The 15,515-nt window shown below is 33.5% G+C and overlaps 1 protein-coding gene across 1 annotated transcript in view; it reads right to left on the bottom strand.

Moving 5' to 3' along the window:
- The window catches only part of COL24A1 (collagen, type XXIV, alpha 1), a 342,918-nt gene that overhangs the window by 215,709 nt on the left and 111,694 nt on the right, over positions 1–15,515 (bottom strand). Inside the window, exons 13-18 of the mRNA XM_012661028.1 lie at positions 13,699–13,743; positions 8,009–8,062; positions 7,888–7,932; positions 7,583–7,636; positions 6,947–7,000; positions 2,643–2,696 (exon numbers count right to left, since the gene is read on the bottom strand). Coding sequence (XP_012516482.1) covers positions 2,643–2,696; positions 6,947–7,000; positions 7,583–7,636; positions 7,888–7,932; positions 8,009–8,062; positions 13,699–13,743 — 306 coding nt within the window. The remainder of the gene's footprint in view (positions 1–2,642; positions 2,697–6,946; positions 7,001–7,582; positions 7,637–7,887; positions 7,933–8,008; positions 8,063–13,698; positions 13,744–15,515) is intronic.

Here is a 15,515-nt window from a genome sequence, read left to right as displayed (position 1 = left end):
GTCCCAGCTACTTGGGAGGCTGAGGCAGAGGGATCGCTTAAGCCCAGGAGTCTGAGGTTGCTGTGAACTAGGCTGACGCCACGGCACTCTAGCCCGGGCAACAGAGCAAGACTCTGTCTCGAAAAAAAAAAATAAAAATAAAAATAAAACTTAATTGCACTGTAGACAAAGAGTGCTGCCTTCTGGGGGTAAGTTTCCAGGTATTGGTATTAATATTTTCAAACCTTGTTTTATAAACTCACCATAAATGATTTCATCTATTACAATTACTTCACCTAATACATCATTGTGGATGATTATATAAATATGTATCTCTAGTCCATGCTTCTCCTCTGAGCTTTAGGCCTACAGTTTCTGTATATTTATTAGAATAATTTTATATATGTCCTATAGATATTTCAGCCCTAACAGATTAAAAACCAAAGCATTATTTCCAACTACCTTGAATCTCCTCCTGCTCCTTCTCCTCTTCCTTTATTCTCTAATTTTAGAATGATGATCCACATTCTACTCTCTTTTATACCTCTATCTCACAAATGGAATGAACCAAACTAAATGGTTTCTGTGCTGCAAATTATATTTTCTAATTCTCTCTTGAAGCTAAGCTTTCCTCTCTATTGCCACAGGACCTTGTCATTAATCCCCTGCTCTAGTGCATTAACCTTTTAAATAGCCCTCAATTAGTCTCCTTGTCACCCCTCCTTCCTCTTTCTCTTTTATCTTTTCCCCTGCTACTGCACATACATCTCAAGCACAAGCCTGATTGATGATTCCATTCCCTTGCTTAGGAATCTTTAAAAGTCTAAATTTAGTGCAACACATAACATCCTTTATCTGAGAAAATTCATCCACTGTGCAAACAGAAACTTTTCAGGCTTGATTTACTATTAAATATACTATTTTAAATTCTCGGGCCTGCAATTTTAATAAAAGCTTAATGTTGAAAAGGATATGGATAAAAGTGTTACATCATATATGGTTGCCTATGGACTGTATTTTTATGATAAAAGAAAGTGATAATCTTTGGATTAGGCCTCATTTCTCAAAACAATCTCACACCAATTCTTGAGATAGTACAAGTTACATCTTTAGCCCCATGAAAAAATTTAATACAAGTGAAGAGGAAAAATGGGTATAGTCTGACAAGGTTGGGCTCAGGACTTTGTATTAGTAGTATCAAAGATAATGAGATAATGTTTTGAATGTTGATGGCAAATTATAAAATTTCAAAGGAAATAGAGAAAAAAAGAAATATCTTTGGAAGACCAAGTAGTAAGCGAAAATATTGCTCATGCGTCCTTTAACCAAGCTTTATGAGAAAGAAGAAAATGACCCCAAACCATACTGATAGCAAGGAAGCAACATAGTCCTTCCTAGGACATATACCATCATCTGTCACTGTAGTTGTAATAGGACAATTCAAAGTCATAAAAATAGACTTTAAACATATGAAAGTTAAATTAGAGTCTGTATCCTCAGTATGAGAAGACAGGTAAGTACTAGTCATTCCAGGAAAGTTTTCATTAAAAATGATTAAAATAAAGAATGTAGGCTCATATAAAGAGATAAGCTTATATTAATCTGAAGTTTTAATCACTCAAAACAATTTCCTTCTCAAAATGATGACATCCATATACTACATTTTACATCTATTACCTCTCTATTAATAAAACTAAGTATAATGTAGTTTTGTACGGTTTTGAACTATCAATATCTAATGTGTTTTTAAATTAGACAATAAGGAAGAGTAGGCATTTGCAGACGAAATCAGTCAACCTTAAAAGACAGCTGTGGAGTAAGAAGTAGTTCTTACAGTTTACAAAGAGGAGAAAGCATCAGTACAATTCTATTCCTAGAAACTCTGCCTACTGCTCTGAGACTATGGAGACTTTATTGCTCTGATTTATTTATTCTGAAGCCAAATTCATTTTCTCAGCTTTACTGCTGCATCTGTGACTCTGAATTAGAGGTCTATGTATATTTATATGTGTGTGTGTGTCTAAAAATACACACACATACACACATATATATTTTTGTTACATATTTCTGAAACTAGAGTGAGCTTCAGAACCTTCATTTCCATGTAGTGTATCTTTGATTCATAATATGATTAAAAAAGACCCCAAATGTTTCATCTCAGAAGCTTATGGTCTATGTCAACTTTCAGAAAAGAAAGCCGCTTTATATTAAGCATTATGCCAAAGTCAAAATTTTACAAAATATACAAACAAACTTGATATATGTACTACATACTTAATTGTATTTATTCTAGAACACTGTATGAAATCCAAATGATATATATGAATATAGCAAGAATTAGAAGCATTTTGCATTTAAAATTCAGTGGCATTTACATCCTAAAAGTTGATTTCAAGCCGTAAGTATGTGTTATTAACAGTTGTCACACAGAACACACAAATCAACTTGATATAATCAGGGTCAAATGTGACTAATACATTTTTCTGTTTCCTTAGGATCACTGTTGCATATCTCCTGACATAACGGAAAAATTTAGTCCAAACTATTTACACAGATATAAAGAGACTCTTTCTTAAGTATACTATGTTAAAACATGTTTCACAAATCAAGATTAACTTTCACCGTTTTGATTCAAATTTATTATCTTTCCATCAATATTTTACCTCTGGTCCTGGAGGGCCAGATGGTCCTTGGCGTCCTGGGTCACCCGGTTGGCCCTAAAATGGGGGAGGAGAATCAAAGTATAAACATTAACTTAATAAATACAATTAAAAGAGGAAACAGGCATATGGTAAGGAAATAGCACTCATTACGTTATTTCAAACAAAGTTGTAATGACTTTTCAGAGATTTAATTGGTAACCATCATTACTGCAAAACTTATTTAAATAAAATATTTATAGATTTAATATATATTTATTCTTAATTGTTAGAGATATAAACAAATTAATGAGTTAAGTGCTCGAGTCAAGCAAAAAAGTGTATGTGTGTGTGCATGTGTGTGTGTTTCCCAGAGGTAAGACAACAAAGCTTGACTCAACAAAGTCAGAAACTCCAGATGAGGAACTGCTTTTATAAATAACCAGAGTCCCAGGACTGTCTCTGAAAATTCCTCTCCCCTTTGATACTGTAAGTGGCCTGAATTAGTAATTAAGACTAACCTGGATTCAAATCCTTGTTGCTTAATCTCTCTAGCCCCAGTGTTCTCATCAATAAAATAGTAATAATAACAGTACTAACATTCTCAAAGAGTCATTGCAAGGATTAAATGAGACAATATATGTAAAGTGCTAAGCACAGTGACTAGCACATGAAGTACTTATTAAATGTCGACTGCTTTTACAATCATTAATCCTTCTCTTCATACTCTTATTCCTCTTCTGGCTGATACCTATTAACAGAATTTCTAGATTGTTTTGGTCCTTTAATTGAAGTTTAGAGCTTTCAGTTTCAGTATCTCTGAAGCCAGTTTCTGACATTCGTATTAAAGATGTGAAAACGGGGCCAGAGAAGAAAGTGAGAGGAGAGAGACGTGGGTATAAAGCCCGAAACTAGAGAAGGCTGGAGATGATCTCAAGAGATGAAAGTACGGAATAGGAAAGAACAGTAGAATATAGACACCTATTTTCATAAGAATAACTATAAAATTCATTATTTCTGTCATGTTAAGTTTCTAGGCCTCAGAATACATAAAATTGCAAGATACAATATGGGATTACCCATTTCCCAAGAACTAAAGCATAGTTTTCCATACACATTGAATCCATGCTCAGTGAGTGCTAAGGTATCTGGACAAAAAAATATCACTACCGCAATCAAATCTATAGAAAGGTAATGAAGTATTATGCAAAGGCTCATGTAAGTTTCCCTTTCCAAATAAACAAAGACAAAAACTGTGATCCATCAGAATCAATATGTAAGGGAAAATGACAAGCACCTCTCTTAAAGAGATAGAGATGGCGTTTTCACTGAGGCCCTCTAGTGGCAAAATCCAACCAAGAAGCTACATTTTCAAACAGGAAAAAACTGCATACTTATGGCTTTGTTTTCAGAAAAGCTGGTTGCCAACCAGATATTTAAACACATAAATTGTGGAATAACTTCATTTGTTCTTTAAAATAATTCTTCATTTTACAAAACTTCAATTGCAAGTGTCATGTGAATGACAAATTTCCTTTATAAAACTTAGTTTTCAAGTGACTTTTACAGAATTGAGTAATATTAAGTAAACCTCGATAAATGACAAAAACTTCCAGTTAAAATATGGAAAGAGCATAAGAATTGTCTCAAGAAAAGAGTATTTACTAGCCACTTCATAGTGGTAATTTTCTCTATTTTTTGAATACTTGCAGAGCAAAAGCTTCCCTATTCCAGAATTATAAAAATGTTCCAGATCAGGCAGGACATTCTTATATCTTGAAAATATTCTTTCACGTTACAAATTAGATCTATTTGGAAACAATACCAGTAACACCAACATCTTAAATGACAGAAAATCAAAACTAGGATCTATAGAATAGGAAGGACATTCTTGGCATTCTTTCCATGATAGTAAACAAATGTTTTAGGTAGGCATGAACTTGTACAGCTCAGTGTGATAGTTTGTTTCTTAATATGATAACTGATTCTGCATAAGCAACTTTTCATCAAACAGGTGTCCCCTTCCATAGCTAGGAAAGGTTTCCAGGTCAAATATCTATAATTTTTTCTATTAAAAAGATAAAACAAGTAATAAATAAAGGGAGAGACTAAAGACAAGGCCATCCCACCAATATTAATTCACAAGTTGCTATCCTATTTTCAGCCTAAAGTATATATTTTTCAAAGGTTTGATAAAATAAATAATAGTCAATTATCACCCTGCCAAAGTGATCCCTGTTGACATTATATTTTTTTTATGAGAATAGTACAGAAAGGTAAAAAATGAGCAAGTAAAAGCCTCACTTTCACCATCTCTTGCTCCCTGCCCTAAAAGGAACCTATTAGCATTTCTTGCAATTTCTTTCAGCAAAAGAAATTAAGGGTTTTAAGATAATGTGTTGAAGGTGAAATAGGTTCTCTGTCTCTTCTTTAGCTTAGACCAGAAAAATATTGATATGCACTATTACTAAAAGAGAAAAATATCACAGTCACAGGGCTATAAGGAACCTTAAACATGATATAGTTTGACTTTAATTCGAAACTGGATATCATCATGGTTAAACACCCACAGTCATAGCAGGTTAAGTGTAAGAGCTAAGACTAGAATCCAAGTTTCTGTCTCTCAGAGCAGGGATTTTTTTCTTCCCATAAACATGTTATCAATATACATTGAATTGAAGAGTAAGGAACATTAAAATGATAAGCCTTGTGTAAGCATATTTGACTCCAGCTTTTTCAAGAAATTAATTGTAAAGCATAAGAGAATAATATTCACATCATTTACTTGTTAGTATTGGCTTTAGATAATGTGTTGTATCATTTCCTCTTATTATCAAAGGTTTAGAAAACTGTGACATTAGAAAAACCGCAGATGTAAAAAGTTAGGGTCTTATTTTGCCAATCACTGCAGGTATCAGAAGTCCCCTGTCATATGGTTTAGAATCATCCTTGAAAAACAAGCTGTTTTTTTAGCTGCATGACCTATTCTCATGACCCTATTTATACACTTTGGAGTTGCTAAGATTCAACTCAAGGGTACAAGTCTGGGTACATGGCTGACTGGGTTAACTGCTGTAAGTCCAGGGCAAAAAACCAGTAAAAACAAAGGTCACCACTAAGATTTCATCAAACAGATACCAAAAATTATTCTTCAGTTTAAATAATTCCTGAGAGATGCACATAAAATGCTGTCACTGTTAGAAGTCACAAAGAATGGGGTACATAAAGTTCTGTTACTTAATACTGCTTCCTGAGATGCAAAATTAAACAATCTGGAGATGGGAGAGTAGAGTTAGAAGGAACATGATAAACTGCTCAGGAAAAAAACACTCTTGTTTTTAAATATACATTTTAATGTTACATTAACACATTATAATCACCTATATCTAATTTTTCTACCTATAGTCATCTTCACTTTCATAGAGTTGTAATGAATATTAAAACCCTAAAACAATCTTAAAATATTAAACCCTAAAACAGTATGGCTTAGTGGGAAAGAGCACGGGCTCTGACATACCTGATTGCCTAGGTTTTCCCAGATGGCCACCTACTAACTATGGGGCCTACGGAAAATTATCTAACACTCTGTATCTCAATTTCCTTAATATATAAAATAGGAACAATAATAGTACCAACTTCACAGGATTGTTGTGAGGATTAAATTAGATCCATAGTCCTTAAAATACTGCCTAGAACTTTGTAAACATTCAGTAAATGTTAGTTATAATAATTATTATGATTTTTAATATTCAGAGATATATTTTGACTCATATTTTAATCATTTTCTTTAAATGATATTAATTATTAAGTAATTTTACATTTATAATTTGTTCGGTTTTTATGTTAACTATGATATAAGGATCTCCTTCTTTCACCTAATTGATGCCCAAGGGTTAGAAAAAAGACAAGGAATTAGAATATTTGAGCCCACAATAGTGTGTGACATGCTCTTATTTTTTCAGAATGTTTCCTTAATAAAACTGATACTTGAAAAAGTTAAAATATGTTTTAAGATGCTTTATATTTTTGTCTTAAAAGCCCATTGTTTAATTTAAATACTGTCTATAATAGATCACTCAGAGGAATAATATAACTAAGCTCTTTAGACCTCACTGAAACTTGGTGTTGGCTAGGGATTAGGGGTAAGGAAGTTCCAACAGTCTGTGGAATGTGAACTAAATCATTAAGGGATTAGCTATATTCTAAAACTGAAGAGAGAAAATGCAAGACCAGTAGGCTTATATCCTATATACATCAATAATATCAAGACTCATGCCATGGCCTGCATTCCATTAATCATAAAGAACAAAGCAAAAGTTCAAACCTACTGAAGGTCCTGGCTTTCCTCTCATCCCTGGTGGTCCTGACAAACCAACAGCACCCTAAAAGAAGAGAATAGTAGAGGGAAGGGGAAGTTAATACATCAAGAAAGGCAGATATACTTCTATTTACAAACTACTAAAAAAAAATTCATGGAAGTATACTAAAAAAATTGAGAAAAAATTGTTTTAAACAAAAACTCAAAACCATATTGATAATATATCCTAACAAAATACATAGGTAAAATAACAAGCACTCCTTCTTTTGAATTTATACTTTTTCATATTTAGATAAAATTAATAGTAAAAATGTGGCCAGGTGCAGTGGCTCACACTTGTAATCCTAGCACTTTGGGAGGCCAAGGCAGGAAGGTTGCTTAAGGCCAGGAGTTCGAGACCAGCCTGAGCAAGTGCAAGACCTGGTCTCTAAAAAAATGCAGAAAAAATAGTTGGGTGTGGTGGCGCATGCCTGTGGTACCAGCTACTTGGGAGGCTGAGGCAGGAGGATCACATGAGCCCAGGAGTTTGAGGTTGCAGTGAGCTATGATGATGTCACAGCACTCTAGTCTGGGAGACAAAACAAGACCCTGTCTCAAAAAAAAAAAAAAAAAGAAAGAAAGAAAAAATTAATAGTAAAAACTTTACCTTGTCTCCAGTATACCCTGGTTCTCCCGGATCTCCTGCAATGCCTTGTTCACCCTAGAAAGCACAATTTCATACAGACACTTAAGTATCACAAACATGGCAATATCATAAGAAAGCAAATGTTAATTATAGAAGCATAATTTCTCTATTTTTCCTGCTTCTAAGAGAAATTAATATAATGTATAGTACAAATTAGACCCCATAAATAAAAATATAATATTTTATAAGTTGTGTTGACCCAAAAGAAAGAAAAAGACAAATGTCATTAGAAATTATCTTTATGATAATGTTAATATTTAAATCACCTTATCACCTTTGATTCCAGGTAGTCCCTTATTCCCTGAAAGGCCCTAAAAGAAAAGGTGACATTTTGTGACATCACAGGGAAATTTAAGAGAAATATTCATTATGTAAATTGAACCATACCATTGGGCCAGGAATTCCAGAAGGTCCAATTGGTCCCACAGACCCGACACTGCCCTGAAAACAATAAGAAAGGCATCACTAAGCATTTACTGGGATTAGAAAGAGAATGTAACAGAATTAATTAATAAATTAATGAACCCCAAACAGTCATCTCATTAAGCTCCCACACATGCCTTGTTCTTCAACAACTTCTTTTCCTCTCCACATTGGTAAATCATACCAATCTTTCAAACTTTAGCGAAGTCCATCCTATGTCCTGAAACCTTCTCATACTGGTCTAGTCCACAAGGATTCTTTCCTCCTTTGAGCTCCTATAATACTGTCCACGACTTTCATACTATAGTATTTCTCCAACTAGATAACATCTTAAATATTTTACTGCCATGTTCCCAGGAAGTATTCAATAAATACTTCATTCAACTGTCCTAGATTTTTATCTTATCCATTTATTCAGCAAATATTTATTGAGCAGGTGCTATGTGCTAGGCATTCCAATGATTTGATTTTATGATTTGAAATTTGCAGAATGAGAAAATTTACCATAATTTCAGGGATAAACTGAGTAGCAAACAAAAGGCTCTATTTTTCTGGGATTATCTCATTTATTCATCATTTAATACTTACTGGGCATAATATCTACCAGATACTGTAGTATTGAAGAAGAAAAGATAAAAAAAGACATAGTCTCTAACATCAACATTCTCAATTTAATGCTCCAATTTCTCAAAAACATAACTACCATCATTGGTCTCCTGCAAGCAAGAGACCTAGAAAAACTCTTTTAATAGGTAATGTTAGAAGACAAAGGAAAATAGCATCAATAAGTGTAGCTGAAAGAAAAATTTGAAGAAAATGGGGGCATTCCTTGAAGGTTTGAGATCAGTTATAATTTCTGTGTCATCGAGGCCTTCAGTGTCCTTTCTCTCGCTACCTGTCTATGCCTGGCTTCCCTATCATTCTTCATCCTAGAACAAGTTGATTCAAACTTCTCTTGTATCATTTTAAAATGTTAGGGAATTTCTGAAGTTATATTTGTGAAATGCTGAAAATGTTGCCCCTCTTAGTTAGACTCCAAATTTCTCAGGATAGCATCCCAGGCCCTCTCTACCTCGGGCTTCCACCAATCCTTCCAGGCTCCTCATCTTCCGTGTGTCCTCCCACCTCTATCCTGTCATTTCTACCTCCCCCAAATCCTGCATTCTAGCCACAACGGACTGTTTTCCATGCTTTCCCTTACCACACACTCTGAGCCTTTGAAGATACGGTTACCAGTACTGGAATGTCCTTCTACCACACTACTTAGTGCACTGCACTGTACTTTTTTCCTGTCTTCCTAGTCTGTGCACTTTGTGAGAGCAGAAGCATGTTTCATTCAATTTTTATTTCCCAGATCCAATACAGTAACTAGTACATAAGAGTTTTAAATAAAGCGTGGAATGAACACTGAAGGAATTAATTAACTTAAAAATAAAATTTTAAACAGTGATTTCTATAGCTCTATCTCCCATTTCTAATAGTCTACATTTGAATGGGAGAAAATATTTGCTCTCTACACACCGATAAAGGGCTGATAACAAGAATCTATCTAGAACTTAAAAAAATCCACAAGAAAAAATCAAACAACCCCATCAATAAATGGGCAAAGGAAACGAACAGAAACCTTTCAAAAGAAGACAGAATAATGGCCAGCAAACATAAAAAAATTCTCAACATCTCTAATCATTAGAGAAATGCAAATCAAAACCACAATGAGATATCACCTAAGCCCAGTGAGATTGGCCTCTATCAAAAAATCCCAAAACAACAAATGCTAGCAAGGATGTGGAGACACAGGAACACTCTTACACTGCTGGTGGGACTGCAAATTAGTGAAACCTCTGTGAAGAAGAATTTGGAGATACCTCAAAGAGCTAAAAGTAGAAATACCATTCGATCCAGCAATAGCACTATTAGGCATCTACCCAAAAGAGCAAAAGACATTCTATAATAAAGACATCTACACCCGAATGTTTATGGAAGCACAATTCACTACTGCAAAGATGTGGAAACAACCGAAGTGCCCATCAATTCATGAGTGGATTATTAAAATTTGGTATATGTATACAATGGAATATTACTCAATTATAAGAAATGACGGTGATCTAGCACCTCTTATATTTTCCTGGATAGAGCTCGAGCCCATCCTGTGAGGTATCACAAGATACCTCAAGTGAGGTATCACAAGATCGGAAGAATGGGTTCCACTTGTACTTGCCATCAAATTGGCACTAACTGATTAACACTATGGTGCTTACATGGTAGTAATATTCTCCAGGGATTAGGGGGTTCAGGGGCGGGTAAACTCACAACTAAAGGACGCCGTGAGCGTTGTAGAGGGGAAGGGCATGCCTCTAATCCTCGCTTGGGTGAGGCAAAGTCACAAAATGTAACCAAAATGTTTGTACCCTCATAATATCCTGAAATAAAAAAAAAATAGTCTACATTTATATAATACAAATTTCAGAATGGAAAATATGACATCTTTACTTTTGAGTGAGTCTTAAAGTCTGTGAAATATAACTGAGATAAATCATTTCCAACATCTTTAATCATGAAGTACATGAGACTGTTAAAGGCAAAGAGTAATACTTTCCCACTTAATAGATATGCAACATGAATACATCATTTCTTGTAATTTCAAATTCTGTCAATAGGAAAAAGTTATTCTGATGATTACCATGGCTAGTTTATTCAAAGTTCATAGCTTTAAAACTTATGATAGGTTCAAAAAATACAATAAACATCTCTGTCTGGAAATTTTGTAAAAATAATCCATGTGTACATGGAAAGAAATATCTTACAAACAAAAAAATCTTTCTTTGTGTCCTCTTGTTTTTCTCCCTGAACAACGTAACAGTCTTAACTTTTTTTTTCAGTGAATATAGTACTGCATTTAATCTTGCGTCTTCACATGAATGCACTTTGTATGCACAATATCCTATTTTACATTTTAGTGACTCTAAAAGGAAAATCACAAAATAGTATTAAGAGATATCAAAAAACATGTATTTTATAAAGGACTTAGCAAAACAGAAAATTAGAAAGTAAAAATTGAATAATATGGAATAGAAATTTCCAAGAAACACCAAGCTTTTTGTGGCAGGTAACAAGTTGAGTTGAAATCCTAGTCCTGAGAAACTGGAGCTTTCTGAGAGCAATCCATGATAGCTTAAAAGCAGTTTTCAGTTCTCCATAGGTAACCTGAAAGTCCTTCAGCATTCCCTACCTACAACATTCATCTTCCATGAGAAGGTGGAACGGACAGAAGTATTTCCATGCATGGGAGTTAAGGGTGTCTGGTACATAGCACTAGAGGCAGAAGAGCATCCCACATAGCTATAAATTATAGAGAACTTTTGAGTTAAAGTCAAAGAAAATAGACCCAAAGGATACATTCTTTATATTAAAAACAGCAGCCGTTGGTCAATTAATGAGTTCATGTGAACATATTGTGTATACTATGGAAAGGACTGTGAGTTCCACATTGGGCTTTTCAACCATACCCACTATTCTCATGGGCAATAATCACTGTCATTAGTGTCACTAAGAAAGCAAATGACAATAACAACCAACTGCATGAAAAAAATAATTTAGATAAAGCAATAGCATCTCTTGTCAGAAACCATACCTGCTGGAAGGGAGCACCTGAGAGAGAAAGAGGCTGCTGCTGTGGGCAAGCAGACAACTGTCTCCTACGGAATATAAAGGTTCTTCATAATCCTTCCCAATCACTTCCAAACCTCATTTCCATTTTGCTCTCAACGCCCCATACTTCCTAGGTACAATTCCACTATTTCTCTTTCCATTTTCCAAACATTCATTTTTCCCCAATCTTCCGTGTATTTGAACACATCATTCTTCTGTCTAAAGAACCCCCTTCCCTTTTCCACCCCACCGCGCTCATATATAATCTTCAAGATAAAGTTTAAAAAATATCTTCTTTGTGAAGTCTACTCTGATTTTTGAAATAACACAAATTGCTCCTCTCTCAGTGATTTTACATTTAGTTTATTATAGCAATAATCATAATATATGACATTGCTTATTTTTCCTTCTATGCCATTACATTGTAATGTTGCCAAAATAGGAATCTTAACTTGGTTATATTTTTAGGCCTAGCATCTAGTTCAGATATATAGTAGGTGCTGACGGTGTTTTAATTTTAAAAAGTAACGAATGTAAAATGGAAGTAATAATACCTGTTCTATCTACTTTATAACTCATTGAGGAATAAATTATATATATATATATATAGAGAGTTGAAAAGTATAAAGTACCATTCTATATCAATATAGAAGAGATGAGGATGACAAAGATGATTGTCAGTATCATTAATTAGTCATTTCTTTTTCTGTAGAATCTCTTCCCATCAACTGAAGGGTGCGTAGAGAAAGAGAGAAGATAAAAAACCCCAGTTATTTTTCCTGAGCCATTTTTACTGAACACTATCATGTGCCAGGCACTGTGCCTTTGTACCTGAGTTGAAAGATAAATGAGAGTTAGTTAAACAGAAAAACAGAGGGAGAGTGTTTCAGGCAGACAAAGTGCAAAGGCCTTGGAGTAGGGAGGCTGCATGGCATCCTAGAATGAACAGCCGTGCTAGTACACAGAGCATATGCTCAAGACGCAGATAAGAATGAAACCAGGTTAGACATCTTGGGTCATGTTAAAATTTTGCTCTTAAACTTAAGAGTAATAACAGAGGCTTTTAAGCTAATTAACTCAATGCTAATAGATTAAATGAAGAATGTATGAAGAGCATCTTTGGAGTTTAACTCCCTTCACCTACTTCCTTTCTCTACCCATTGATAAGGCCATTGATTACTTACCTACAGCTTTAACCCTATTCTAAGTTCAGAGGAAAAAAAAAGAAAAACTGGTCCATTGTGTTCCATCTTCATTTAGAGCTTCTCATAAAAGACTAAAAAAAATCTCTTAAGGTAGATAATATATATTTTAAGGTAGTGCAAGTTTTAAGGAAGTAGTTTAACACGACTTTGGACTGCATGGCTTCAAATCTGGGCTCAAAAACTTAATTATAACTGTGCTTTGCCTACTTCAGAAACTCCAAGGAAACTCAGAGTTGAATTCACTGTATAAAAACTTATTAGGTAGACAAATATTATAGTCATTTGTATTCTTAGTATAATAAATAAATTAGGTATTAAACTGCTTAATGGCATTGGTGAAGTCTAGCTCCTATCTTTGTTTAAGATGGCATTACTAACCATTTATTCAATTTTATTCTATAAACAAGAGTCTACAGTTGCCCTGTGTTTTTGTTTAGGTTTGTCTCTCTCCAGACTAGATGGTATGGAAGATCGTCTCAAAGAAAGAAATGGCTATTCTAAATTTTATGCTTTTGAGGAAACTTAGTCTTGATTAAGCATCTATTACTGACACAGGTATAAATAATACATACATATAAGTCTATAGAAATATGTTATTTTAGCTTACCATGAAATAGAATTAATTTTTTGATCTATACTTTTGGTCTAATTTTTATATTTAGTTGAAGAATACATTTAATCAAGGTTGATATCCAACAATGACACTAAAACTTCTCATTTTCTTAAGATTTTAAAACACATCTAACAAATATAAATTACGCAAAATTTATTTTTTAAATGATGAGATTTAGTGATACTCACTCTAAGCCCAGGAAACCCCGGAGGACCAATGCCACCTACAAGTCCCTATTGTAAAAGAAATGTGCAAAATTTGTTAAATATAATTCCCAATTACTAAGGGCATTTTTTGAAAACGAAGACAAAAATTTCTAGGAAAGAACACATCAAAATTTGCCCTCTGCTACAGCTAACTTCTGAAACTTCCCTACTCTTATGCATCTTCCTGAGAAATGTAAATCTGTGGTGGTGATTTAAATTCTTCAAAAGTGCTCCATGCTTTTGAATGCTAGGACTACTAATGAATTCTCTATGCCTTTTATGAATTTAATAAGGGAAGTAAATCCCATCAGCAATCAGCATTATGGATATAACAAGCTTATATAATGTATGAAAAGTCAGGTGGTCAGCATATAGGATTAGAAAAAATATTTTTAGATGGTTTAAAACACTATCAACTCTTTTCAAGTATACTATTTAAATCCTCTAAGCTTTATTTTTCTAATTTATAAAACAGAAATACTAATATCTGTTTTCATTGTTGTAAAGACCATAATGGGGGGAGGGGGAGGAGGGGATGGGTGAAGACCTATCTAATGGGTACAATGAACACTACCTGGGTGACGGGCACACTTATAACCCTGACTCAAGCATTATAAAAGTGATACATGCAACCAAAAATATTTGTACCCCCATAATAATCTGAAATAAAAAAAGATCATAATAAAAATCTTCATACATATAAAAGATATTGAAAAATTTTTATAAAGCACTATACAAATGTAAGAAATTATCATAGTTAAATTATTTATATAAATATCATATTTTTAATTATCAATAGTCATTTTTCCAGCTGGCTTATGATCAAGTCTTTTGAATTCATTGTCATTATATTAACACTTTATAGTCTTTAAGATATTAATAATTCCTAATTCACTCTATGTCAGTGTCACATTATTTACACAGCACAAGGAACATAAACAGCACCCCCCACTTTTCTGGCATTTCAAGTTGTATTTTGAAATAAAGGCATATATAGAGAATTATAAACCAATAAACTAAAAATAGCCAGTTTACTCTTGCATTTTAAAGGTTTTACAGACTCAAAATGCTCTTCAGGAAGCATTATATTTTAAATGAAGAACAGATTTCAAAAAGAGAACTTTAAATAATGTAGAAGTCCAACTCTAGGAGACTTCCTGTGTATGTAACTGACAAAAAAAATTAAATAAGATAGCTTTACACTAGGCACTCAAGTACACAAATGATATTTTATAAAAACTAAATGATGCTTACTTTATTATGCTTGATATGGTAAACTCCTCAGAATCATGGGCAAGAAAAAGATGATAAACATTCTACTTACAGCATTATTCAAGTTTTTAACAACTTATTTATAAGAAAATAAGTTCTATTCTTCTCTTACCTTCCATGCCTTATAACAAATAAATCCTTGGCTAAATTTGCTGAATTAGCTAATATAGTTATAGTTTGGAAAAAGAAGTAAAAGATAAACTATTTCCAAACTCTTTATGTTAGTGATCTACATATGTATAAATATAGGAACTATTCCTAATTTAGGTTTTTGTGGTTGATTCTAATTAACTTTAAAATCTTATGAAAAAAAATGTGTATGACACAGATTGGGGGATAGCTATTAGATGCTTTTGAGGGCAAAAAGTGAAGTTATATCCACCTATTGTCAAAAAATAGCAACCTATCATCATTCTTTGATAATATAATTATACTACTAATTTTAGAACAGTAACTCTTCCTCAATCTGAATATCGACATCTGGATAATCCCAAAGTAGAAGACTTCTCTATAACACACTAAGAAGG

This window comes from Propithecus coquereli, unplaced genomic scaffold (assembly GCF_000956105.1).
Source record: "Propithecus coquereli isolate 6110/MARCELLA unplaced genomic scaffold, Pcoq_1.0 Scaffold7, whole genome shotgun sequence".
In the NCBI taxonomy this organism is placed as follows: Eukaryota; Metazoa; Chordata; class Mammalia; order Primates; family Indriidae; genus Propithecus; species Propithecus coquereli.
This window is presented reverse-complemented; position numbering and strand designations above follow the sequence as displayed.